The sequence below is a fragment of the Haliaeetus leucocephalus genome, unplaced genomic scaffold (assembly GCF_000737465.1).
Source record: "Haliaeetus leucocephalus isolate CR32 unplaced genomic scaffold, Haliaeetus_leucocephalus-4.0 Scaffold339, whole genome shotgun sequence".
Classification (NCBI taxonomy): domain Eukaryota; kingdom Metazoa; phylum Chordata; class Aves; order Accipitriformes; family Accipitridae; genus Haliaeetus; species Haliaeetus leucocephalus.
The window spans coordinates 16310760-16337337 of record NW_010972775.1 but is presented as its reverse complement, the minus strand read 5'-3'; the positions used below and the strand labels follow the sequence as shown (position 1 = coordinate 16337337).

At 49.7% G+C, this 26578-nt stretch overlaps 2 protein-coding genes across 5 annotated transcripts in view; one reads left to right on the top strand and one right to left on the bottom strand.

The window, feature by feature from the left end:
• The window catches only part of AKAP13 (A kinase (PRKA) anchor protein 13), a 100377-nt gene extending 94032 nt beyond the window's left edge, over positions 1-6345 (top strand). For 2 of the 4 annotated variants that reach the window (XM_010571991.1, XM_010571988.1), the window contains 4 exons: positions 819-869; positions 1278-1727; positions 3518-3830; positions 4694-6345. In XM_010571991.1, coding sequence (XP_010570293.1) covers positions 819-869; positions 1278-1727; positions 3518-3830; positions 4694-4743 — 864 coding nt within the window. In that variant the 3' untranslated portion in view covers positions 4744-6345. The remainder of the gene's footprint in view (positions 1-818; positions 870-1277; positions 1728-3517; positions 3831-4693) is intronic. The other 2 variants (XM_010571989.1, XM_010571990.1) reach the window with 2 other exon arrangements.
• A 12442-nt stretch (positions 6346-18787) lies between these two features.
• Positions 18788-26009, bottom strand: KLHL25 (kelch-like family member 25). Its single transcript, XM_010571987.1, has 2 exons — positions 24185-26009; positions 18788-19069 (listed from the first exon to the last, which is right to left on the bottom strand). The coding sequence occupies exon 1, from the start codon at positions 25995-25997 to the stop codon at positions 24228-24230; it is 1770 nt and encodes a 589-aa protein (XP_010570289.1). The 5' UTR covers positions 25998-26009; the 3' UTR covers positions 18788-19069; positions 24185-24227.
• Positions 26010-26578: the final 569 nt, after the last annotated feature.

Below are 26578 nucleotides of genomic sequence, written 5' to 3'. Positions count from 1 at the left end.
TGGGGCAATTAGATTTCTATTCTCCCTTTGATACACATTCATAACTCCCAATTAGCATTAATGGCAGAATGAGAAGCAGTTCTCTTAATACTGGCTATCACACCACTGTTGCAAATACTGCAGTGGTTTTTCTTCTTAAAAGTAATTGTAGGATATGGGAAACTCGGAGGAATTTTTAGCTAGGCTAAAAATACATTTAGGGATAGGGTATCACTTCAAAGTAACTTGCTCTGTATTGCTGCATGATGTGTTCGCATTTACCTGTATTTTCAGAGAGCCTCCATGAAACATGCCTGCTGTATTGCAGTTTTTCTGTCTAATGACAGTGGGACTTGTATGGGTCAGCCAGGGGTGGAAGAGTACAAATAGTCCACATTCATTTTAAGATTTCTTCTTTTTTCACCCATTGAAGTTCTTTCTCTGAAATTTTATAGTGAACTGCTGCGTTTCATGCCAATTACTCTGCTTGTTCTTGAGCAAGCTGATGCTGTGGGAAATTGTTTGCAGGGACAACTTGGGAGTTCCCATGAGGTCTGTGCCGTTCGGTGCTTCTGCAGACATTTCCTCCCCTGCCACACTGATGGCGAGGAAAGTGAGGAATATGATGCCAGGCACCTTTGAGAGGTGTCCAAGGGATGTATTTGTGTACTGGGGGATGATGCAGTCATTTCAAGTGAAAAGCAAGAAAAACAAAGGTGTAGAGGGATGGCCGTACAGCTTGTCAGACCCACCGGTGGGTCACAGTGGAAAAGGAGGGTGCTTAAAGTGTACCCTGGCACCCAGTGAGATCTAATAGCAACGCTTTTGTTTTCTCGCAGCAGGTCCTCCAAACCATTACCAGCCTCCATAAGCTGCTCAGTGCTTTGCAGGTAGGCTTGGCCATTCATCCTACTTTTGCATGCTGCTTACCTGAACTCTGCATCCTGCCAGCCAGTAACAGCCCCTCATCCTTCGCCCCCTCATCTCCCCTTCCCCTTTGCCTGTCACATCCCTGCAAGGCTGAATACCCCACGGCCGGCTTGCAGGCAGCATGCTGGCAGGTCATAGGAAGGAGCTGCTGCCTAACTGAACCAGTGCTCACCTGAATTTGGGAAGCTGCTGGGGAAGATGCTCTGCCAGCATCCTCTGGTAGCCGAGCCGTAAGGCAGCAGTAGTGAGCTGTGAATTTGGTGGGAGAAGAAAGGGTTCGATTTCAATACAGCACTCTGAGGTTTTCAGGCATGGAGCCTCTCTCCATGGAGAGGGCGCTGCAGTGATTTTTGTCCCCTCTCTCCTAGGGTGTTGTGCTGCAGCAGGACACCTACATTGAGGACCAGAAGCTGGCTCTGAGTGAGAGGGCTCTGACCCGAAGCTTCTTCCGGCCGACCTCACTGCTGGAGCAGGAGAAGCAGCGCAACCTGGAGAAGCAGCGCCAGGAGTTGGCCAACCTGAAGAAGCAGCAGACACAGCACCAGGAGGAGAGGCGGAGGAGAGAGAAGGAGTGGGAAGTCCGTGAGAAGGAGCTGGCGGAGCAGGAGGCCCACCTGGCCCAGCGAGAGGAGCAGGTCCAGAGAGGTTGGCAGGATCTTGAGCGGGAGCGAGAGGAGCTGCAGGTGAAGAAGGCTTCCTACCAGCTCGACCTGGAGAGGCTTCGCGCAGCGCAGAAGCAGCTGGAGAGGGAGAAGGTGCAGTTCAAGCAAGATGTTGAGCGATTAGCTCAAATGCGGCAGGAGCCTGACCACAACCAGGTAAATGATGCCAACGGCTGGGCTGCTGGGGAAGCTGTGCCCTGCAGGGAGCTCCTGGCCGACTCCTGGGCCAACTGCATGCCAGCAGTGATAGACTGACGCCAGCCCAGCCTTAGACATGCGGGGCCTGGTATACAAAACTGGCTCTTTCCTTGCACGTGATGTGCTGGGCTACATTTCTTGCACCTCCAGAGCTGCTGAGGCATTGCCAGTGTTGATGCAACATCGGATATTCAGAATGCCTGGCCAGTCCTGAGCAGTAGGTGATTACAACAGCCTGAGCTCTGCCTGCTTTTCTGTGCATTGTGTTGGTGGATTGGCAGAACAGAGGTGGCTGGCTTGCAGAGAAGGTGCCCTAGGCAATCCCAGGAGGTCAATACTGCCTTTGATGTTGGCCTTCGCCCCATGGGGGCTGAGCCCTGGGGAACGGTCAGGCAGATGAGACATCCTTCTTGGAAACAGCCTGAGCATTGTGGGTTACCTGCACCCTCCAGCTGTCATGAAAGCCACTTGCGAGGCTAATAACTGCAGGGGAAGGCTGTTTGTGTGCTTAAATCCATCTCCAAAAGCATTCTGGATATCTAGCAAAGAGATGGGCATCGTCCCTGTCCTAAAGAGACTGGGCACCCGCAGTCTGGTCATGGCTCAGTGAGCAAAAGCCCCTGGCTCTGCTGCAAGAGGCTTCAGGTGTCTGGCTGCCCACAACCAGAAAGAAAAGCCCACACACAGATCCTGCTCTGTGCATTTTTCAGCAAGCTGGGGTTTATTTTTTTATAACTGTGCAGCAGTCTGGCTGAGGAGAGCAAGCATCCGTTGGCAAAACATGGGCTGAATGTGATCCTTAAGCCTGTTGTTGATCGTTTGTTTGTTTGTTTGTAAGTCACTAATTCTGAACGTACTTTGCTTAGAGCTGTAGCACAATTAGTTTATAAATGTTGGATTGTGGAATGGAAATGATTTTGGGTGCCTGAATGGACTAATTGCAGAGCTCAGCAGTGAGCTCTGAAAAGCAAATCGTCAAAGGAGGGCTTGCTCCCTCCCACCCTGGTTCCTGATCAGGCCAGAAGTTTTCTGAGCACACAGTGAAGCTGTTCCAGCATTGAGCACACATAGACAGGCAAGGGGCATGGATGCTATGGGAGAGGCTGAGAGGTAAAATAACTGTGGGGCCTGGGGGGATTAGGAGAAGGAAGCACCTTTCTGAGGCAGGTATCTTTCTGACATTTCAGAGCTATTAATAGAGGGTTCAGTAAGGCTTTGTTGAGCTGTTGTTTTGATCTTCCTTTTGAATGTGCGGGCTCAATTACATCCTGAGACAGCCGTTAGGAAAAAAAAAATCAGGAAAAATGTTTTTGCTTTCATCTTTTGCTTGGGAAGGCTTCCTTTGACACATGCCGCTCCAGTGCTGTGTGCTGGCGTTCCCCTGCCGGAGAGGCACGCTTCTCCTTGGCCTTCTGCCACCATCTGTGTGCGCGAACGATGCAGGGTGAGTCTTGGTATTGAGATCTTAGAGAATGTTTGCCCTTGGCTTGTTGATACATAGCATAGTACATGTAGGAGCAAAAGATACTGGAGTGTTACTCTTTATATGCCTCATTTCTTTGTCTTAAACAGAGGGCTGCTTCTCTCATTGTTTTGCCTAGATGGGGACCACTTTGTAGCTGGTGAACGGGCTGGATGTTCACAAGAGCAACCTCTGTCTCTGAGTGGTCTGGGACACACCTTTTCTCTCCAGGTTCTCTGCTAGCCTCTTTCATGCCCCAGTGAAACACTTTTCCTTTCCTTTATAGGTTTCAAATCTACATGAGAAACTTGGAAGAGTCCCCTCCCAATCCAGCATTGATGACTCCTCCAAGCAGAAGAGCCCTTCCCTTCCTAAACAAGGGCACTTTGATGCAGAACTGTCTGTCTCCCCTAAAAGGAACAGTCTTTCAAGGACACACAAAGAGAAAAGCACTTTCCATTTGCTTAGCACAACAAACCAGACTAACAAGGCAGCTGAGGAACAGCCCCAGATGCCTACCCGTCTCTTCAGTTTAGCCAAACCAAAGGAGAAGAAGGAAAAGAAGAAAAAGGGCAGGGGACATCGCTCCCAACAGTCTGGTGAGTGCCAGGGGAGGTCATAGGTGTGTTTTCAGGGTCGGTGAGCTGGCTTTTCCCTCCAGCCAGTGAACTTGTGGAAGCTGTGAAATCTAGCCTTAAATGTGGATGGTAACACAGGGATGGAGAAGATCAGCTGTCATGAGTGGAGTTCCCACCTTGAAGTGATCTTCTGTGGGCTTTTCTGCCTGTTCTGCAGCCCCTGGGGTTGTCAGAGGGACACACTCTGCTCCCTGCTCCTTCCCTTCCCCATCCCATCCTGAGCAGCCTCCACAGGCTGGATTCTCCCTTTATTTTTCAGCTTGCTCTCCTTCAAGGAGGAAAATGCCCTGCTTCAGTGTATGTGCTTTCAGGAGCTGCTGCTGGGATGCTCCTGGCTGTTGCAACCCTTGCGGCATTGCTGTCTGCTTCAATCCTGTTGTAGTTTGGAGGTGATACCTGCAACCCTTCTGATGGCCTCTCCCTTCCCCTCAAGCCAGTCTATGTTGTCTCTTGATCTGAAAAAAAAAAAAAACAAAACCCAAAAACCCAACAACCAAAACATGCAGGTTTTTTTCTCTGGTAATTTTGCCTCCCCTTAGGACTCAGTTCTGCACCTCAAACCTCTGACCCACATGAAATGTGAGCTCATGCCCTCAGAGGACTGGCTTATCCATATTAACTCACTGATGTTTTCCAATCTGTGGACAGGAAAGCTCAGCAATTGTGAGATGTAATTTCATGGTAGCTCATCAGGGAACTGGACATCTTTTAAGGTGCCCAGTGGGTTGGGCAGACAGCGGGGTTTCCATGTGTGTGGAGTCCTGCTCTGCCTGCTGTATTCCTGTATTCCCATAGTTATTCCCACCTGTTTCTTTGTGCTGCAGATTCTCACTCGTCAGAAGCACCTCCAGAGGGTGAGGAGATCTTCTGCTGAGCACAGATGGTTCCACTGGTCACTCTCGGCATTGGTACAGTAGACATCTCCCTGCCCGCTCCACAGCACGCTGCTGGTGCCTGCATCTGACAAGCATCTGGAGGTTTTAAATAAAACATGTTATGAAGTCTGTTAAGTGGTGGGAAAGGGCCTCTCTCCTGTGGTTTTGCGTGAGTTCTCACCACAGAGGCTGACTGCACAGCAAATAGTACCGTCTCTCTGTGCAAACCTTGGGTTGAATCGATTGGGATAGATGTTTTCTGTCTCTTCTTACTGCTAAAGGATGAGAGAACATAGCCTTAAGGGGTCTGTGCCTTCAAATTCCCCTTTTCTGGGGAACATAACCAAAACCAAGCATTTAGCAAAAGATTAGGACTCTACAAATGGTGCGTACACACTGGCATATATAGATATACTGTATATATACATATATGTATCTATGTATCCGCTGGGATATGCTTACAGTCTGTCCAGCCACGCTTAGCTCGGCCCATGGGGATAGATGATACCTGATGACTTTCAGGGAGCGTGTAGATATTAAATATCTTGCCCTTACTGCTCCGATTGTAAGGCCATTGACTTGCATGCCCCTTTTGTGCTCATGGTATATGGACTGTTCGGTTTCAGAAAGATACATTACACCAGGAAGCAGTAATAGTGTTCAAAACAAAAATTCAGAGAAAAAAAAAATTAAAGTAATTCTGAAAGATTTTCATAGGACAGAGGATTTAAATGTCAAACTGTTTCCAGAATCAAGCAGAACGTCTTTGGGTATGTTTAAAATGGTGCAGAAAAGAGAAATCTGGTAGGCTTGTAAGACAACCCCAGGGAGCCAGAACAAATAGTATTCAAGTGGGAACAACTCTAAGCAACTTTTTTTTATGCAGTCTCTTTGAGCTCCAGTTCACTCCTTCCCATCCCCTAAGTTAAGATTTTTATTTTTTCTTTTTGCCAGAATATAGTTCTCCAGTTAAATTTGGCATCCCTTCATTACAAGCCTGATGACTTACTTGGAGAGATGGCTGAAAATCTGCTTTTAGGGACCTTTGTTCTTTTATTTGTATTTTTCTTCCCCTACTTCATGTGTTAACATTGGGCTTCTGTTTCTCTGGATTTTGTCAGCTTCCCTTGCTTGTTTCTAAGGCAGAATGAGACAACAGCAATTTCAGAGCACTTCAGTGAGATACTGCAGGTCAGGGGACTGAGTGATGTGAGCAGAGCAAACTCCAAAGCTGCGGCTCCTGGTTGCTATGCCTATACAATACTGTGCACTTATTAACCGTTTCTGGGGAGATAATACCTTCTCATGGACAAAAGCACGGTGGGACAGGTCCAAACATCCAGTGTGGCAGGTCTGTTTCCATTGCCGTGGGCTCTAGGGTGAAAGTGTCCGTGTGTCCCCGTGTTGCCATCAGCAGAAGGGGGAGGTCTGAGGGTGGCTCTCGCTGTGCTGACTGTGAGGTGTTTGTACAGCTGTTGAATATACGGATGTGTTCAGCAGGGGAAGAGAAATGCAGCAAGCCAAACTTTTTTCCAAAATTATTGTTCCTCCAGTCCCTCTCAGGGGAATTGTCTGAGCAGATTTGTAAATGGTTAGGAGACGCTATCAGCTTTAAAATAGCTCAAGGGTTTGCTCAGAGTATGAAACTGTCGAGTGCATTTCCTTTCCTACCAGTTTTTCTTTAAAAAAAAAAAAAAAAAATCTCTTCTTGCACTATCGCTTGATTTTAATTTGCTCTCTGGCTTCTCACAAGCTAGTAACCCGCAGCAGTTTTCAGAGTTGGGTGCTGATCAGTATCAGCAGCATTGATGGTGAGGTGGATACTTAGACTGGTCTGTCTTGGTCAGTGCAGGAATCCTAAACCGCCTGCTTGCTTTTGAAGCTCTCTAAACTATTAAGACTCAAAACAAAAAAAAAAAAATGAAGAAAGGAAAAAGGTTTGAGATTTATTTTTATTTTGCCTTTTTTAATATTATTTGGTGCTTGTTCTTAATTGCAAGCAGGGCTTGCAAAAGATATTTATCTTTCTGTTTATTTGAAAGAGTTCTTTTTTTAAAAGAAGTTTACTTGATTTTATTTTTTTATTTCATTTTACTTTTTATTTTGCTTTTGTTTGGGGGTTTGAGGGGTGTTTTGGTTTTTTTCTTTCCCTTTTTTCATTTTTGTTTTGTTTTTTTTGTTACCAAGAGATTGGTAAACCAAATGTTCTTATCTCCCTGGTTCCTACAGAACCAGGGTTTGGGCAGTGCTGCTTAGCAGCCCATGCCGTGCCCAGAGTTACACAATTTCAACTGAGAGCTTTCTTTAAGGCAGAGCATCTTTGGGCCAAAAAAAGTCTGGAAAAAGCAGCAATGACTTCAGACAAGACTCCTCCTATCAGTTTCCTTGTTTAAATATTTTGTTTAGGTTTTCTCATACCTCTTGGAGACAAAGGAGAAAGCAAAACATGGAGTGTCTTGCAGTGATGTGAGGGTCCAGTCGCTTGTCCGGGGAGATCAGGCAGCTCTTCTCCTGAACCTGAAAGGAGCTGGAGGAGGCATGTGCTGGTGGTGTGGTGTTATCTTTTTCATAAGAAAAACACCAATTTCACAAAATAACTTCTGCCCTGCTGTTTGTACATCTGCAAAAATGAATGTGCCAAGCTGAAATTTTTGGAAACCAAAGCAGTGCATGGCTCATTTACTGTCGTGTAAACAGAGATCAGGTCCCCGGTATTTCTGAAAGTTCCCCTCAGTCTGTAATACCCTTTGCCAGTATAAGCTTTTCTTTTCATCCCTTGTCTTTTCCACGTCCCAACACATCTTGAATTCATGACATGGGAATGTCCCATGGCTCCGAGAAGGGCATCAAAAGGGAGACACGTGACCCAGGGCAGCAGGGATGGGTCTCTGCCTGGCTTGACCAACTCTTCCTGACCTGTGCAAATCAGAAAGAGCATTCAGTGCCCTAAGTGAAAACAGTATTTGCTAAGTGATTTCCTAAGGTCCCCATGGTTCCTTGTCAGAGAAACCATGGGCATGAGTCAGAAATATACTGACCAGAAATACTGCGTATCAAAGCTGTGTCTTAAATTCTGGTGGACAGACCTTTCTCCCTGGAGGATGTCTGTTACCATATGATTCACTTTTTTGGAATGAAACCTTTATTCCCACACTGCTTCCTCCTTCTTTCACCTTTAGGAAGGCAAGGGCTTGTTTTTATCTCTTTAGCCTTTTATTCTTCCCCTCTCAGGTTTTCTTTGGAAAGGTTTGGCATAGGTTCCCAGAGTCAGATTCACACTCTGATCCCTGCAGGTTGCCTAGGGTTGTCTGCTAGAGTATGGTCCCAGCTTTACAGCACCAAAGCCTTTCCACTTCCTGGCCTTAAAATTGCATTTGCTCCACTTCCACAGTTGGCATCCATCCTGCAGTTGTTGAAAGCATGCTATTTCTTCAGCCCAGCCTGATACTGTGTCTGGTTCCCAGAGCCAGTCCCTTGATCCCATTTGGAGCACTCAAACCACCCCGTTTTGCATTGGGTTCCTGGGACACAGAGCAGGTTCAAAAATGTCTGTCTGAAGCCCATATTGTTGGAGGGAGAAGAGGACCCTGCAAGGGCTCTCAGAGCTTTTTGTTCTATTGTTTCATGAAGGGGAAAAAATCAGACTCTTTTCTTGGGCTTTTCTTTGCCTGGTCTTCATCACTGCCCAACAGAATGGGTTTCAATGACCAGGGAAGTGGGAGTGTGGGTGGTCAGTATTAGCTGGGGGTACCAGAATACCCCAGCGGTAGAGTAGCTGTATCAAACCATGTGAGAGTCGATGGAGTTGTGTGGGCTTGGCCTTAGCTTCTTTTAAACAAAGTGATCATCTCAACATGTAACTTGATGTCAGTTTGATGCCATAAAGCACTTTAAATGGAACTGGTCTTGTCCCTTTTTATTTTGGTTATGTGGAGACAATCAGCTTTGCCATTGCTTCCCCCCTCTGCATCCCCAGCAAAATCTGAGCTGCAAGTAGGCATATTCCTGGTTTGGTTTGGCTTTACCCTGGGAGGGGAGGAAGGGCCAAGCTTTTTCTATTAATTTTACAGTCCCACTGCAGACAGGGTGAGTGGCAGGACCAGAGAACTGGCTTCTGATGGCTCAGGTATGTCCCCCGGGAGAGCCCATGCTGGCGTCACCATCACCTTCCTCACAGCGGGTACTGCTGCCGGTAGGGAAGCATTCCCACCAGTGGTTAACCCTCCATCTCCTTTTCCTTGGAGAAACCCAGAGCAAAGAAGGAGTGGGGGGGATGCAACCAAGTAAGTGTGAAGTGAGGCCCTTTCCATGCACTAAGTTATTTACTGTCCAGGCCATTGGGAGACCTCCCAGATGCCATCCCTGGGGCAGGGGCTCTCACCACCCCTGAGGGTGGACTCTTCACTCTTGCAATTTGACCACTGCTGAGAAGCACAGTAATGCCATGAGCTTGTGCGGATTTGTACTGCCTTTCGAAGGCAAGAGCATCCATAGAGTCCAATCATCTTTGCACCTTCCTTGAGGCACTAGGCTATCTCAAAGCTGTTGCTGAAATACCCAAATCCAGTCCTTCCAAATGCCACCGAGTCAGAAGAGGTTCACTATGTGCCAAATCCCAAGGAAGCTGTCTAGGATATCTCTGGCACGGGGCAAGGGAGGACTGGGCAGGGGGTACAAGAGAGTATCAGCTAAAATCCCACAAAACATTCCTTGTTAACCAGAACTCTGGAAATTATTCTGCCTGCTGGCCAGGTTTGGGAATTTAACATAATTTAAGACACCCTTTTAAATAAAAAACCTCCCCTGCTGCTCGTAACTCTTGCTTCATTTGTCAGAAGGGGCAGCGATCAATGATTCTTGATCTGGTGATGCAGCTAAATTTTAAAGATAGGCTAACTGAACTGGCTTAATCTCATTCACCTCATGCTCTTCAGTGATGGGAAGTGTAACGCTAGCTCCCTTCCCACCTGTGTTTTCAGGGCTTGGTGCCCTTTCTTTCCACACGCATTTCACTGACACTGATGCTTTGCCCAAATATATTCAGCTTCCATTGCTCAGGGGAGGGGGGAACAGGATAACATTCACTGCTTTGCATACAGCTATAAGCTTCGTATGTATTTAAGCTGTCTATAGGTATCCATCCTTTCCATGCTCTAAAGTATTTTACTGTTTTCTTTATTGATATTAAACACTGACTCAAAGAAAATTCAAAAACCTATGTCCAGTTCAGTTTGCCTATGGTTAAAGTTTAGCCTGGTGTTTATTTTATACTAATATGGAATGCACTTGAGTAATTCCCAGAGCATTGAGGAGGTGTATTATAATAACCTGATATACCTCTGCTTTTTGTTTGTTTCTTAAAAAATAAATAAATAAATAAAAATGCTTTGCATTTTCATGTTGAACCCATTAAAAAAAAAAGTTTAAAAAAAAAGTTGAAAAAAAGAATTTTTAAAAAAGAGGGTAAAACCTAATTGCTGTATGTTAATTTGTAATTATGTAAAAAGTAAGCAGGTTATTGACTGTAAAATTCTTCAGTTTTTCTGTAACTTGCCAGAAACCATTAGGTTTTGTAACAAGCTTTTATTTATCTTCCTTTTTAGTTATCAGCATCAACCTCTTGTAAAGTCATTTTTCCTCTAAATAAATTTGATTTTAAGATTGAGTTTTCTGCCCAATTTATTTCCACACCTGTGGTAGTTCTGCTGTTGACTTTGTTTCACCGAGGCTGAATGAATAGATGTAACCCCAACATGTAATCAAATGTTTGCATTGCTTTTATCATCTGGATTCCAGTCTGCACTCATTGGACTCTCTAACTTTCCTTCTTTTCAAAGATTTGCATTTTGCTGAAGGGCATATGGCCATAAAAATTAGCTCCTTGGGTTTCTTTCCCCCCACACAGAGGGCTTTTCATCTTTTTACAAGAGGAGGAAGCGTTACAGCCGTTATCTCGGCCACTTCAGCTCCGTAAGCCGAGATAAATGGCAGTCTGGCGGCTGCGTGTGCTGTCTTATGGCACAGAGTTTCTGTAACCCGCTAAAATAGCTCTGCGTCTTCAGCAAGTCTGAGACACAGGGGGTTTTATCTCGTTTGCCTGAGAGAACTAGAGATGCTATGTCTCATTGCAGGGACGGGGATGGGGAAAGGAGGAGGGATGTTTGCACCCACAATGCGGGGTGCTTTATGTATTGCCATGTCCCCAGCAAGGAGGCCCAGCAGAAACGCTGTAGCCAGCGTCCAGGTTGCTCCTCTCCCCTGGGGACGTGAAGGTACGTCCTGTTCCCAGGGCCTGCAGGCATCAGGCCAGGCAGAAGAGGGTGCCAAAAGTGCAGAGTTTGCTCCGCAGCGCGATGAGGAGCTGGCACAGAGGACCACGATGGCTGGAGTTTCTCCACCATCATTTTCTTCTGCCTGTAAAAGCAATCACAGCTGCCCCTGTACTGCTAGTCTCGCACAGAACTCGAGCATCCTTCCCCCAGGCGGAAGGAGCAGGGAGACCTGTGCCTTTCGTCCTCTGCATATTGATTTTGAGGCAGAGGAATTGCTTTGCTTCCATCTATTATTTCGCTTGTCTTCAGAGGTGAGATGGGGAAGGAGGGAGGGTGCTTGAGGAGAATCGGATGTATGGATCAAAGCCTTCGGGTCACTGACATGAACACTGCTCGGCAGTGTCGGGTTGTTTCTTAACAGGCATCAGGAAATGCCAACCTGCTCTCCTGTGCCCCGTTAGCCAGCAGTGCACTGCATGGATTTTTCCTCCCCCTCACATCTGTGTTGCATGTGCCGTTCTAAAAGCCTGGATCGTGGCAATGAACCCAAACCTACGCCCTGTCACGCAGCACTTGCTCCGAGACAGGCGGCTCCCTGGGTGTGAGACAGGAGATGAAAGAGCTCATTTATCTTGACAGCTGTTCAGTAGTCCTCATTTTATTTGCATTCCCTTCGTCCCAGCTCACCTATTTACCAAAGTGAATAAAAGCTTTTGCCGAACCGTCGGCTCCTGTGTATGGTATTTAAAGGGAGCGTTTTCCTGTGGCCCCTCTTGGCTCTGCAACCTGGATGCCCAACAAAAGCACCGCTGGGTTACCCCAAGCCTTTGCATTGCTGCAGTAAAACAGCGGCTGCTGCTGGCCGTGCTGCTTCACCAGGCTGCTGTGATAGAATGGGCATGGGTCATGGGAGGAGGAAGAGTATATTTACTGGTGACAAATCGTATGTAGAAAATCAAATTCTTGCTGAAGGAAGCTCCTGCCAGGGAAAGGCTGGGGTGCAGAGCAAATCAGGCAACATGAGCTTCTCTGGTCCTGCGCATAGCAAACCAAACCATCCCTGTTTCCATAGGCCGGAGAGGAGCCCAGGCACGCAATGCAAATTGCCTTTGGCAGAGGAGGAAACGAAGGACCCCACCTCTCCAGGCCATCTCCATGTGGCAATTTGAATATCCTGAACCAGCTTTCTACAATTTCATCTGTGGTCCATGCTCCGAGCCATTACAGCACAGCTAAGATAATGAAATGGATGTTGTCCCCAGACCGCATGCGTCAGTTATTTTAGATGGTCCTCAAGCAGTAGCGATGTGTTTCTGAGCATCCCAGGTTTCTTGCCGAGCCCTGGCTTTTCCTTAGCAACCAAGAATATCTTTTGTTCTAAAAGATCTCTGCAGGGACATGTGGTGGGTCATCTGGATGCGGTTGGATTTTTACTGGCACCTTTACCTAAAAGGGGTCGTAAAGATCCTTACGCTTGGATAGGACTCTGAAAGGAGCATTGACAGGCACCGGAGAGACTCTTGGGAAATACGGTTTAGTGACACCTTTAACTTTTGTGTTATCTGCATTTCCCCTTTCCTGCCCTTGCTGGGTTCAGTCCCGGTGCTGGCTCCAGGGTGAGAAATTGGAGGCCTGGAAGGACGCAGGTGCAGGCTGGGCTGGGGCTTGCAGACAGGCTGCTCATTCATGGAGGTTTTATTAAGAGAAGGAAAGGCAAAACCCTAATTAGTTCAGGGAGTGAGTGAGATGCCTTGTGATCAGCTACAAGGTGAACAGTAAAGGAATGACTTGCCTTTGTCATAGAAGGCACCTGGGTTTTGTTAATTAGTTAGAGGGATGCTAAGCAGTGCAAATGTGTTGATTTGTTGGGGGGGTTGGCACATGTTTAAATTAAGGGGAAAATAACATTTGACACTAGAACTGATACCAAAGCCCATACGAGTGAGCACCCCCAGGCCTCACAGGGATGGGCAGACACAATGGGTGCCCCTCATCCCCCGCAAAAAGCTATCTTCACACCTCTTGAAATACCCCCCGAACAAGGCTTGTGCTCCAGAGCCTGCTCTCCTGCCCTCCGTTCCAAGGTGGCTCAGGGGAGGATGCTGCAAGGTCAGGACCTGCCCCGCTGCCTGCACAGCCCCATCCCGCTTTCCCAGCATTCGGGGGCTCCTTTTGCACGTCGATAACTTGTTCAACGGGGCTATAAATAGCAACCTTCGCTCTTGGCTGGAGGACATCCCAGCGCCTCAGCCAGGCGTCCCCAGTGGGATGGAGCCGAGGTTTGTTTCCTACTCCCCAACGGGGCAGGGCTGAGCCCCAGGGGGGTCCCCGGCAGGGCTTGTTCAAGTCCCTTTGCTCTCTCTTTTCTTTACAGTCTGTCCCTTGCACAGATGTAGTTCAGCTGGCAATTCCCGATACCCCCTGACCTCTCGCTGCAGCCTGGCGTCTCTCCCTCCGGCGCTCGGCGTCTCCAGACGCTGTTTCTTTCCCCTTTCCTTTCACCAAAGAGCTGCTTCTCACCGGCTGCATCTTTCCAGTGAGCCTAATTAGACAGGAGCCTAATTAGAGCAGAGCAAGAGCGGTGAGTCATTAGCAGAGCCCTGTGGGAAGCCCCAGAGCAGCCGTAAGCCCGGCGTGGGCAGAGGAGGGGGCCGGGAGGCGGCAGGGGCTCGGCTGGGTGCAGAGAAGCTGCTGTCGGAGGGAAGCAGCTCCTGTTTGCGTGTACGTGTGTAATTCCTCCAGACGGCAACCCAGAAATGGAGTGATGGGTGCTCCCCTGCCTCCCTGCACCTGCCGGAGAGCCACGCAGCAACATGCTGCTGGGCTCGCATCAGGGCAGGGGATGTCTGTTCATCCTACCCAGCCAGGGAAGTTAGAAACCACACGGGCTTTTGCTGGTGGCCCTTAAGCTTTTCTCTCCTTGTTTTGTTACTACTCATCCCTTTTAATGCACGGCTATCCCCCACGATGGAGAAGAGCCAGCATCCTGCGGACTGGCTGCCTGCTGGTGGCTGTAGGGAGAAGGATCCCCGCTGGGGTGGAAAAAGAGAGTAAGGGGAGCAGCAAAGGGCAGAATTACAATGTTTTCTCTGGACGGAGCTGCAGGACTGGGGTTAGGAGTGATGCTGGGACTGAGAGACGGGACTTTCTATCAGTCATTAAATCACGGCCTGGCTGAAAGTGCCAGCAGCTTTTTAACAAGCAGAAGTACTGCCGTCCTGGCATGGCCCTGGACCACTCCTCCAGCCTCAACTGGGAAGGGCGGCCTTCCCAAGAGAGCCAGAACTGAAAACCCACAACTTACTTATTTGATTCCTGAGTTCTGTGGTCCCTGGGGGCTGTCAGGAGGAATGAAAGGACATGTGGGATAGCCAGGATCAGTCCTCATGAACCCTCCCCCCATCTTCATTTGGAGGGGAGCACACAAATACAGAGGGGTCCTTGTCCGCGATGTCTGTGAGACGCGGCCATCAGTGGTGCAGCGTGTGCTGGGGAGAGGGAAGTGAGATGTCCAGGCGCTGACAGCGTGAAAGCCAGGCTTTCTTCCACCTAATTGGATTTGTTATTCAGCTGAGAAACGCTGAATGGCTTGGGTGGGCTCTGAGCTTGCGATTTCAGTGAGGAAGTCAGGACGGCGTGGTAAAGTAGGTCACACTGCTGCAAACAGGGTTGATGGTTTTGCACAACAGCCGATGATGTTAAATAAGGAGGTGGTGAAATGGAAAGAAAAGGGAGATTGTAAGGAAGGAAGAATAAATGAGCTCAGCCTTTGCTATTCAGATCCCACCAGGAGTCCCTGCTGCAGGATCCCGTCTTGGGGCCCCTGGCACTGCTGTCTGTACGCCGAGGGCACCGGGCTCCTGCTCTGCACTGGAGCGAGAGGGATTGGGCCCAGTTTAAATTTCCACTTGGTTGCGGGGAGCTGGGGGCAATGGGGGCAATGGTTTCTCTCGCTCTTGGAAGCTTAACTTCATTTGTGAGCAGTGTTTCCTGGAATAGGAAAACAATTTGACATGGGACATATCACAGGGAGAAGGTGTAATGCTGGGGCATTAATTAACGTTCAGAAGCTGACAAGCCAAGGACACGAGGCTTCAGTGTTTTGTACAGACACGGATGAATTTGAAAGCATGTTGGATGGCTGGAAAAAACACTCCTCCACTCCAATTATGTGTCTAGAATGCCAGAGCCAGCCTCTGGATGGTTGTGGGGCTTCCTCAGACGCTGGAGGTATTAAATCACCAGCTACGCTGCTTTTAATTGACTCTAGTGACAAAGGGAGGGCAAGCTCAGATGATAATTCCCCATAGGGCTTCATTGCACAATAGTATTATTTCAAGGGCAGCTGAGGTCAGGCTGGGAAAATGCATATTTAAAAACCAGTAAGGCACTATGACTTTCATTTAAATAAGACATAGGACTACCAGCCTTTTGCATCTGGGAGGTTCAGCGTGGTCAGTCCCTGGGAATGGCGGTCCTGAGACCTGGGCCTGGGAGAGGTCTGGTCCCGCTAGCTGCCTGCCCAGTCCCTTCTCTGAGCATCTCCCTTCCCCCTCCTCCCAAATGCTTTTTGGAGAGGGAGAAGCACCCTGCTACAGAGCTGGGGAACAGAGGTGGAGAGAGAGCTCAAGAGCAAGCTCCAGACCTGGCCAGAAAGGAGCGGTGTCCTGTCCAAGCTCTCCCGTGGGTCCGGGCGCTGCAAAATGAGGCAGGAGGTAAGAGTGGGACAAGTGCCCACCCTTTGGTGGCCTGTGTCTGCCGGCAGCAGTTTGCTGCCATGCCTGGGTCTGAGCAAGGGCCGGATCCTTGCAAGACCCTGCGCTTCTGGGAGATCTCCGTGCTGGGCTCCTGCCCACCTCCTGGGGAAGATGGCTGAGCTCGCGACACCCTACAGCGAGGGTTGGCTATAGCAAGTGGGCACGTTTCCCAGGAGCCTGGGAACATACAACCCCTGTAAGGCCATCAGACAAGACTCTTTCCCAAGCGCTCACTCTCAGACAAAGCTGAGCTTGACCTGCTGAGATGGTGAAAAAGCTCTTTTAAAAAAGCAAAACAAATCACGTTTACATTTCTTCCCCTGTACCTCCCCATTAAACCCCAGCCCTGCTTTGGCTGTAGCTTTATTCCGACTGTTGCATCCGTTTCCATCTCCTATTCCCCTTTTACTTTGTTGCTGCTAACCAAGAAACCTTTGTATTTTGCATCGCATTTAATTCCATAGCAACAGGTTGCTGCTGTCACAGCAGCTGCTGATTGCTTTTGAATTGTCTTTCAGGCAAGCTCCAGAATAAATACAAAAGAGCAGGTCTTTGCATGGCTCATATCAAAGCTAGCCAGTCGCAAAGCCTCCCGAGCTGGTATTTAAAGTCCCAGAGTCCCACATAAAACCTGAATCAACAAAACTGAAAGGGATTTCATTCAGACTCACTCTTTTTTCCCCTCTTCTGCTCATCAAACAGTAATTTCTACCCTGAATCGCTTTCCCAAAGGGCTCTTTAATGAGCTTTTTCTATGGAGCCTTACACTCATATCTGCCCAGCTCACGTCAGCTAATGCTGCTGCCCACCCAGCTCCCACGGGCAAGGAGACATGTTCCCAGTCTCCTTTACAGCTCAGAAATTCAGGCTCCAAAGCCCTTTGAGACCGTGCATAACACCCGTAGGAAGTTTTGCTTCCCAAGCCCAACGGCCCCTGCTAGTAAGAGGCAAATAGGCATTTGCAAGGTTGTCGTGTTTTGCCTGGTGCCTATTAGCTGCTCTGAGTGATGCTTTCGCGCTCCCAGTCCTGAGCAAAGCTGGAGCTGCTGGTCTCACAGCAGGGGAGAGCCCAGAGCCTTCCCAGAGCAGGGCTGGATCAAGTCTCCTGCTCCTCTGGGATGGGGAGAGATGCACATGGAGAAGCATGAACAGGAACCCCAGCTGGAAAGCCCATCTTGCCTGTCAATGGGCCCCTTTTTTGGGAGCTGCAGCAGCCAAGCAAAGGCAAATATAAGGAAAACAGAAGTATAAATTCTTCTCGTCTTCCTCAGAAATTACTGGCTTTCCCTGCAGGAGTACGGCTGTGTCTGGGTTGGGCCCCCTCAACCTATTTGGCAGGTACTAGCATTGCAGACTCGCAAGTTCTCCTAAAATCATGGCACGGTCAAGTCGAGTGAGAGCAGCCGTGGAGAAGGAGACATGCGATGGCCTCAGGACATGAGAAGCCCTGGACTTTATTCTCAGAACTACCACTAACCTTGGACAAGACACTTGACATTGTGCCTCAGTTTCCCAAGCACTGAAGCAGTAATAATTACAGCCGGGCTGGTTGCTTAGGAGGTTGTTTGTGAACCGCCCCACCGAATGCCAACCCTGTTATTATTCCTTGGCCCTGTTATTAGACCTAAATCCAACTTGCTTAAGAATGAAGACTCCTGTGAAAAACACACAACTGGTTTCCCAGATCATCATTTTTATTAAAGTTCACAAGCAGCTGAAGGAAAAAAAAAAAAAAGACTAGAAAATGTAAATAAATGCCATTCAGAGCATGGCAGACTGGCTGTGCACAAAGTGCGCTCTTCCTGGCAGCAACAGGCGCTTGCTGCTCCAAAAAGACCTTTGTTGTTTGAAGCCATGTCAAGGCTTTTCATTGCATTGCATCATTCAGCTGGCCAGGCTACAGCTTAACCTAATCCAGGGGCGAAAGGCAAGCCTGGAGCATCTGCAGGACCAGATCTGCTGCGGAGGGAAGCGGGATGCTGGGGCGGTGCAGGACCAGCTTCGGCAGTGGCCAGCCCTGGAGGAGGCCAGTCGGGAGCTGCAGCCCCGTGTCGACAGCCAAAATCCACGTGCCTTCCTCCACAGCGTGAATGAGGAGCGACTCGGGCTGACAGCACCGGCACGGATAAACCCAAATACAGTTGGCAGCCAGCGTGCACAGAAAACCTGGGGCAGCTACAGCCCAACCGTTGGCAGGCAACGTGCCGTCAAAAATGCTCACGTCTCTCCAAGGTGAAGCCAGGATGTGCGGCACGGCACGAAGGAGGGGGGTCCCTCCCCAGCCTGCCCTGCGATGCTCCCCGAGTCTGCTCGCTTTCCGTCCGAGGCTCACTAGAGGCAAGATGCCCCCTCCCAAGGCGCGAGCTTTGACCCGCTGCACCTCTGTTTCTGCTCGTTTGCTAATTACGCCCTCACCCACGCGCTGCTCAGTGAGCACGGCGGGGAAACTCAGAAGACCGGCTCTGAGCACGCAGCAGGTTTTATCTGGTGAATATCTTGGCAGCGGTGCCGGTGCCTTGGCACGCTAACAGAGCCGCCGCACTCTTCCCAGCAGCTGTGTGCGGGGAGCTGCCCGGCCTCCGACCAAATCGCAGCCGGCTGCAGCGAGGAAAGGGGAAAAAAAAACCCACCAAAACCACCATAAAAAGGCCCAAAGTGCAAAACAAAAGGCACCTGCCCTGTTTCACCGCAGTACCCAGCGCTGCTGGCAGCCGCCCCGAGCTCCCATGCTTTAATGTTTCGACAGCCATTGCCAATGCGGAGCGGCCAGAGGATGGGGAGAGCCAGGTGCTCTCAACCCCTCTTCCCTTTAAAAAAACACTTCCAAGTCTCCCAAACAGCAGGCATTGCCAATGGCAAGTTCACTGCCTTTAAAAAAAAAAAAAAAAGTATTAATAGCTCTTAACCCCCGCAACCGAGTAACCAAAAGCACCTGACGGCTCCCCATGCCGTGCTTGCCAAGGGATGCAGCCTGGTGCACACCCTCCATCTCCCCAGTCCCATCAAGACGCTGGTGCCCACGAGCCGTCCCCGCACCCCCCATACCCAGCCCCAGCCCCGCAGCCAGCGCTCCCGGCTCCTCGCTGTCCTCGCGCGGCAGCCGGTGGTGGGGCTGGGTGGCCCTTGCAGCACCCCCCTTGGTGTGATGCCGGCGGCCAGGCAGGCTGTGCCTCCCACTCCTGGTGCCGGGAAGGGATGCCAAAGGCTCCTCGGAGTCCTGTGCGGGAGAGCAGGAGGGGACTCGGTCACCGCGTCGGCTCCAGCAGCGAGACAGGGGATGTGGACGTGACTGGCATCTGGGGAGGGAAAGAGAAAGCTCATTAACAGGCGTGATGCTCGGCTCAGCTCGTGCAGGGGAGCACCAGAAAAGGGGTTGCACGTTGGCAGCTACTGGGGTAACCCCCCCCACCCCGAATCCCAGAGATGGGTGGAAGTGGAAAGCAGCTGGTTTATTTGGGGTTTGGGGTATGCTTTGCTTTTGCGGGAGAGGGGAGAGAGCAGGCGTTCAGCTGGGGAGGGCTTAGAGCACCAGGGAGCCGGGCAGAGTCGTCCAGGAAACTTCTGTGGACATGACAAGGGAATGAAAAGTTGAGGGAAATGGAGTTCTGGCTTTTTTTTTTTTTTTTAGGGCAGGGAGAAGGGCCCAAGAACTGGAACAGACAAAACAAAAAGACCCTTTTTCTCTTTTTCCACCAGTTCCTCCAAAACCATCCATATGACTGACATTTCCAAGGGGTTGATTAATCCAGTCTGGGGCCAAGCTCAGACTGCACATGTTTCCATCTGCCCAGGGTTAGGAAAAGCCTGATTTTCATTGACTTTCCTCCCCAGGCCAGCCACTCCCTTCCAACGCTGCCTGATAAACTGGCTTCAGAGACAACCAGCCGCTTGGAAACAGCAGCAGCGGCAAAAAACTGCAGTCCCTGTTTATCCGGCCTCGCTATTATATGCATGCAAATGGATTTCCCTAGGAGCCACCGAGAGAAAACAGCTGTGACTTCGTTCCGGCAATACCAGTGAGGTAGTAACAGGTTGCAAGCAACCAACCCAGCAGCACACCGGTGAGCTGGGGCGTTTAGGAGCCGGGAGATTACGCTGACAGTCTTTCAGGCTGCCGTTTGCAGGCACACAGGGCTTTTGCACGGGAAGATGTCCAGCTGCGAGCAGGGCTCTGCGGATGGAGCCAGGAGCGACGCACAGCAACAAAACCCTGCAGCTTCTTGCAGCTGACCAAGTGCTGTTCCACGTGGAAGGGAAGCCAAACCAGGCAGTGGTACAACCGTTTTTGCAAAAGTCTTGTTATCTAAGCTGTCATTAAACAATCGGGAAAAGTCACTGAACAGATCTGACATTTAATGTGACCACGGTATCAGAATACAGTTTTGGGCCTGGCACGCTGCCTAAATCCTTGCAGGAGCTTTGGGGCCAAAGTTCAGCTTTTAGGTGCCGGAGCTACCTCAAAGCCCGCAGCCTCTGCTGCTCAGCACCCACCCAAAAGCAGGCACCAGCTGCTGGTCCAACCCCGCAGCCTTCGCAGGAGCCAAACTTCACCGAAGGGCTCCGGTGGGAGCCACAAAATGGCCTCCGAGCTTTCAGATGAGCCCCAGGAATAAACACCCGAGCAGTGCCTGGCCACCTGCCTCCGCTTCCTAGAGCCCAGGCAGTGAGGAGGGTCCTGCAGGAGCTGAAAGGCATTGGGAGGAGAACCTCTGGCTCCTAGCTGCTACGTCCCTGTTTGTTTTGAGATGGGAGCTCTGGCATCTCCACCTCAGTGGAGTGCTTGCGGCTCAGGAGCCAGCAGAGAGGGACACAGCGACTTCCCTCTCCATCTCATCGTCCCTGGCTGGAACACGCAACCGCTCAGTGGCTCCGTCTTCCCCGGTGACTGTTCTGACCCCCAGCCGAAGGCTCCTCTCTCTGGCCCAAGCCCATCTGTGATTCTGCCCCATGAAAATGAGAGCATCGCACGCGACAGAGGGTTTGGAGAAGCCACTTTTAATCTGGAGACAGGCAGCTTGCAGAACCTGTTCCTGGTACCACCTGAAGTCACCTCCTGGGAGGTGTAGAGGTGTCCCCATCAATTGTCACTGCACAGGGCTGCAGCAGACCACCCAGCATCCTCCCCTGAGCTCCGGGCTGGGCTTTGCTTGTGTTTATAAACTGAGAGTCTTTATTAGCCAAGTGCTCAGTATTTTATTTCCCTTTTGTAACAACTGGCCTCCTCGTGGCTCCACCGCCACAGGTGGGAGGAGACCAGGCTTTCACGTTTCATATTGCTAATCACGCTTGATCCCTGGAATTAACTGCAGGTAATAAGCACTAAATTAATGTCACATGGCATCCTTTCAGGGGCTCTGGGACCTCTGCCGAAAGATGCCCCAGCTCCAGCTGGGAAGGCTGAAGGCCATGCCCTTGAGGAAACGTTTCCAGCAGACCAGTTTTATGCTTTAAATGGAAAGCAGGCTTGGTGTTTTATGATCAACATTTTTCAAGGTTGTATTATTTGGGTTTCAGGGCCAGTATGAATGCAACCTCACCAGTTTATAGGCACGAAGGCGGGTTTTTTTCATGGGTACAAAGTACTATTTCCTACCATGAGATTGCCCAGGCCTTTCCCCACCAGCCCAGCTTGTCTGCTCCAAGGGCACCTTGGATGGTCCCTCCTGAGCCTTCACCAGCTGAGGGGGGTTCCCATAGGATTAGCATTCCCAAAACACACCAGCACCTGGGCACGTGCTGGCCAACCTGCCTTCTGGGTGTCCCTACTTGAAGAAGGATCCCACAGGGACCAAAACATTTGTTGCAGCAGAGATGTGACACAGTGGGAGCTGTAAGCCAGAAGATCCTTTGGCCAGACCTGCTATAGGACAACAGGGTAGTTGTAGAACCCTATAGCCAGTTACCCCAGTTCCTGAGCCCAGTTTTGGCACAGTTGCAGCCAGGACAGCCAAGACAAGCATGTGGGATGTGGCTGGTGCTGTGTGGGCAAGGCATGCACATCAGAGACATTCAGGTCTGGCCTTCATCCACCCGTCTTGGTGCTTTATTAAGAAGCTGTCACAGTGGCTGAAGCCATAACAATAACTTAAGTTTGGGGTTTTTTTTTTCTTAAAAAAAAAACAACAAAAAACACTCTAGAAAAATGAAGTGAAGAGACATTCTGTCTGGCAAGAACTCATGTATATTTTAAATACTTCGTTTAACCAAAGAGTGGAAGCAAAGCCAAAAAAGCACATAAAACCCTCACACAGCGACTTTTCACCAGTTTTATTTGCAGGTTGGCATATTACAATTCCTAGTTTTCTTGTGCTTGTGCCAGGCTCCAGATTACAGGGGGAAAAAAATATCTATACAACCCCCACAAAGCTCTTTATTAGGTCTGAGCAACCCAAATACAGTACAGAGGAAAAAAGGTAGGAGAGGAAAATAACATCTCTGTGACTTTGGAGACTGCTTTTTATTTGGTGGCTGAAGAATCAACCCCCACCTCAAAATATTCCCTATTCCTGTTCCCAGCAGTGCAGCTGGTGTTGAGCTTTAATATTCAGACACATCTGCTACCAGAGAAAATTAATTTTCAGCTCTAGGATGGCTCTTAAAGGGAGGCCCCATTGACCTGAGTTGAAAATGATGGAGTCCTCACACTCTTTGCTGCAATATTTAATAGCTGAGTGGCAGTTAATTAGATTACTGAGCTACTGTGACAGATGCTAGGCAACGCCTGAGGAGGAGAATTTGGAAAGGCCATTATCTTCCAGTACTAGGAAAGCTCTCGGAGATCTCATTTTAACCCTTTCCACTCTTGCCCTGCCCTCACTGTGGTCCAACCCATGTTAAAACCAGGTGTTTCACAAATCAAAGGCCAGCACAATGCTCTGGGTGCTTTTTCTCCACCTGAGAAAAGCAGGTGGTCACGCTGGGCAGATGCCCAGCAACGGTGCCAGGAGCTCCTCCTTGATTCCCAGCTGGCATCAAAAGAGATGCATCACTGGGAGATGCCAGTAACTTCACCCGCTGGGTGATTCCCAGGCGCACCAACCACACCAAGTGGGAAGCAGGGAAGTGAGAGGGTGTTAGAGGGTTTGGGCAGCATTCTTTCTTCCCTGTATTAAGTGAAGTAGATTTTGATGAGTCTATGGAAGAATTTCCCTCCACACAGTTCCCACTTGCCAAATAAAACCTTAAGTGAAGCTTGTCAATCCTGCCCCTATACGCAAGGGTTTCCTAGCTCCTTCAGCTCGCTGGGATGTAGTCTCTACCCGCCAAAGCAGGGTTGTGTGTGTTGCTGGCACTGTGAAACCTGCAGACTGAGCTAGCAGAGGTGTTACAGACTTGCCGGGAAGATGACGCTATCCAAGTGTTGCCTGTACCAATATCTGCTTTCACAATGCAAGGTGAGAGGAGTTTTTGGCCTCTGCCTGGCCAGCTGCATCTTAGCACAGATTGGTGAAGACATGCAAAGCTCTGTGGAGCAAAACTGGTAACAGAATGGCATCCAAACATCCCACTGGGGAGGAGAGAGGAGGAGCCAACAGCCCTGTCGCAGTGGCATTGCAATAGCACCTTCCCTGAGCAAGCAAGAACTGGAGCATCAGAATGAGACAGGACATCATGAGTTTCCACCAACTTTCTTATTTTCACACACCCCAAAATACCGATAAACACATTCTTCTTCTGGTTACAAAACCCCCTCCCTCCCACTCAGGTCTCACACAGAAGTCTCAGAAGTTCTGATTTAACAAGCAACGGTTTGGATGTTAAATAAACACCAGGACCATCAAATGCACCATGGCTTCTAAGCTTTTGCTTCTGCTACCCACTGAAAGGTAAATACAGAGCATAAAAAGAGATCCAAGACTTGCCGGCATCCCAAGGGTCACTTGCCTACACGTTCATCAGCTCCGAATAAATCACCCAGATGCTCAGCAAAAATATTGAACTACTGAGACTTTTTCCAAAGCACCTGCTGCCCTAGTATCTCCCAGGACTCACATGCAAGTGCTTTTAGAAACCTTAACCCCCTATACCCCAGGGGGACAGGTTGTATTCCATGGTGATAGCCATGAGAGCAGACATGGACGCACCTACCCTCCCCTGCCCATCCACGCATAGACACTGGCACATCCAGCTAGCTTGGAGCAGAGGGAGAGGAGCTGCGGGCTGCGTACAGCCACCTATGCAGTTGTATCTTTAAGATACTGGGAGGATCATCTGGAAACAAGAGAAACCTGGAGCTAGCTAGACTTACAACATCGCAGAAGTGATTACTCTTTTCTGGCACTGCATCCCACCTTTAAATGTACCCTTCTCATAAAACACGAGCAACCTGGAACCCGTGGCTTTGGCGTGGTGTGTGCAGATGCAATTGAGGCAAGACAGCGAGTTTCAGTTTAAGAGGAGGAGACCCTTACCTTACTGACCTCCTGGATACAAGCCCCCGAGCCCTGACCCTCATCATGATGGCAAGTGCTTCCACGTGCTGACAAAAGCTGTGGGGATGAGCGAGTAAGGCACCGTTGTGATACAGTTCCACGTGTCTGACGTAGGGTCGTAGCAGTCCAGCGTTTTGCACCTCTGAGTGCCAAAGTAACCCCCCACCACGTAGAGTTTATTCCCCGAGGCCAAAGCGTGGCATGACATGCGCTTGGCTGTCATGTCCCCAATTCGTGTCCACTGGTCCGTTTCGCAGTCAAAGCGGTAGGCGGATGCTGCCGTGAACTCGGTGTCTCCTCCCATGATGAAAATCTGGCTGCCCAGGACAGCGGCTGCTGTATAGCGCCAGGGCTGTGGGCATTCGGCTTTGATCATCCACCGATTCTCAGCTGGATCATAGCACTGGACTTTGGATACCATGTCTCGGTGAATGCTGGTCCCGCCAAAGACAAAAAGCTTGAGCCTGGCACTCACCACCGCAGCGTTGCTCACTCCATCTCTCAAAGGAGCCACCATTGTCCATTTGTTGGATATGGGATCGTACTTCTCCACTTGCTTCAAGGAGACAGAAGGAGATGCAGGAAAGACTCCAGCTACTGCAGTGTGACCGCCAACCACATACAGGCAGTTTTCCAATTCAGCCGAGCCGTGCCCAAACCGAGCTATTAACATTGGGGCAGCTTTTGACCATTCCTCATGAACGGTGTCATACACCCATACGTCTTTTGAGACCCCATTCTCCGAGCCCCTGCCTCCAGTGATATATACTTTGCAGCCGATGGCACAGGCACTAAACTCCTTCCGCGGACTGGGCAGGTCTGCTTTGGGGATAATTTCCTTTGCTTTGTGATCCACTTGGTAGATCTTATCACACATGAAGGTCTGTCCTCCCAGGATCAGCAACGTGTGCCCAGCTTTGCGAGGCCTGGCACAGGGACTGGTGACCACCCCATCATTCTGGAGGATCTTCTTCTTGCACTGAATTGCTTCGTCCAAGACAAGTTTGTTCCTTTCATCCACCATGATCAAGTCCTCAGAAGCCAAGGCTTCCTTGAGGCATTCAGAAGGAAGCAAGGCCAGACGAACGTTCCTCAGAAGTTCTGGGAGATAAGCCTTTCGCTCATCCAGATCGTATTTCACCCACTGGATGACAGCCTTAAAGACCTTTTCTTCATCCTCAATTTCCAGCTCATCACTGGAGATGAGGTCCAGCAGAGTGTCCTTGGAAAGGTTGTTGAAGTCCTCACTCTTGTGAACAGTCTCAAAGTTGACCAGGCACATCCTCCAGGAGAGCTCATAGAGCCGCCGGCACTGATGAGCATCCGAGAGCAGCATCATGCCCAGGCAATTGGAAGGGTAGAGGTTCTTCTCCAGGAACTCAGCCGCCGCGTCTCGGACATCATGGAACTGCAGCATGTCTCCAGCCTCCAGGAGGGACTCAGCATTCTCCTCATTGATGATGATCCGAGAGGAATAAGCAAAGTCCAGCAGTAGCTCCAGCACCTCTGGGTGGAGGCTGTCATGGAAGTTCACCTCATCATCCAGGCTCTCCCGGAGGCCGTTGCTAAACATGGCTTCAAAGTACCTGCTGGAGGCAGCCAGCACTGCCCGGTGACATGGGAACGACCTGTTTCCTGCCCAAAGGGTGACATCGGTGAACATGCAGTGCTTCCGCAGGGTGTTCAGATGGGACAAGACGCAGTCCGGGTGAGAAGCTTTGTGAAAAAGCAAGATGTTCATGGAGCCGGTGCTAGTCCGGGATTTACGGTTCTCGTGGACGCTGACTGACATGATGACAGTGCTCTTTCCTGCAGAGAAACAAACAGAAAAAACATTATTCTCTTGTCCTTACTGATGTAAGGCATGGAGAATATATGCATTTGCTATCCAACCCTGTGACACTGTCAGTGGACCTCAGACGTGAAGCACCAGGTGACACCCCAGTGCTCCTGCTCTGTGGGTGCTCCTGCACCCTCACTTGCAGGGCCCATGCCTCCTGCACCTTCACATCCTCCAAAAATTTAGCTCAGCTAGACTCAGGCTGAGCAGTGTGGGAAGGCAGAGCGGGGTGAAGGGGGAAATTCTACACTTTGGTTTCAGCAACGGAGCAACAAAGTGAAGCAATCAAAACCCAAACTTGATGGTAAATTGTCTCCACAGCCCCTAGAGGGTATTGGCAAACCGCAGAAGAGTTATTTTTCCTTAGAAAACAGCACTAAGAGAGCAGTCTATCCAGGATAAAGGGCATCGGTCTGTTCTTGGCTCAGCAGAAATCAAGTTTGGCTTCTGATTTTCATGAAGATTACTGCAGGTTTAGGAAAGGCAATTGCTACAGGTTTTATTTATGGAATATTTAGCTAGCAGCACAAGCA

Excerpts from the sequence above, each read along its gene's own strand:
- KLHL25 (XM_010571987.1), bottom strand. The coding sequence starts at position 25,997 with ATGTCAGTCAGCGTCCACGAGAACCGTAAATCCCGGACTAGCACCGGC.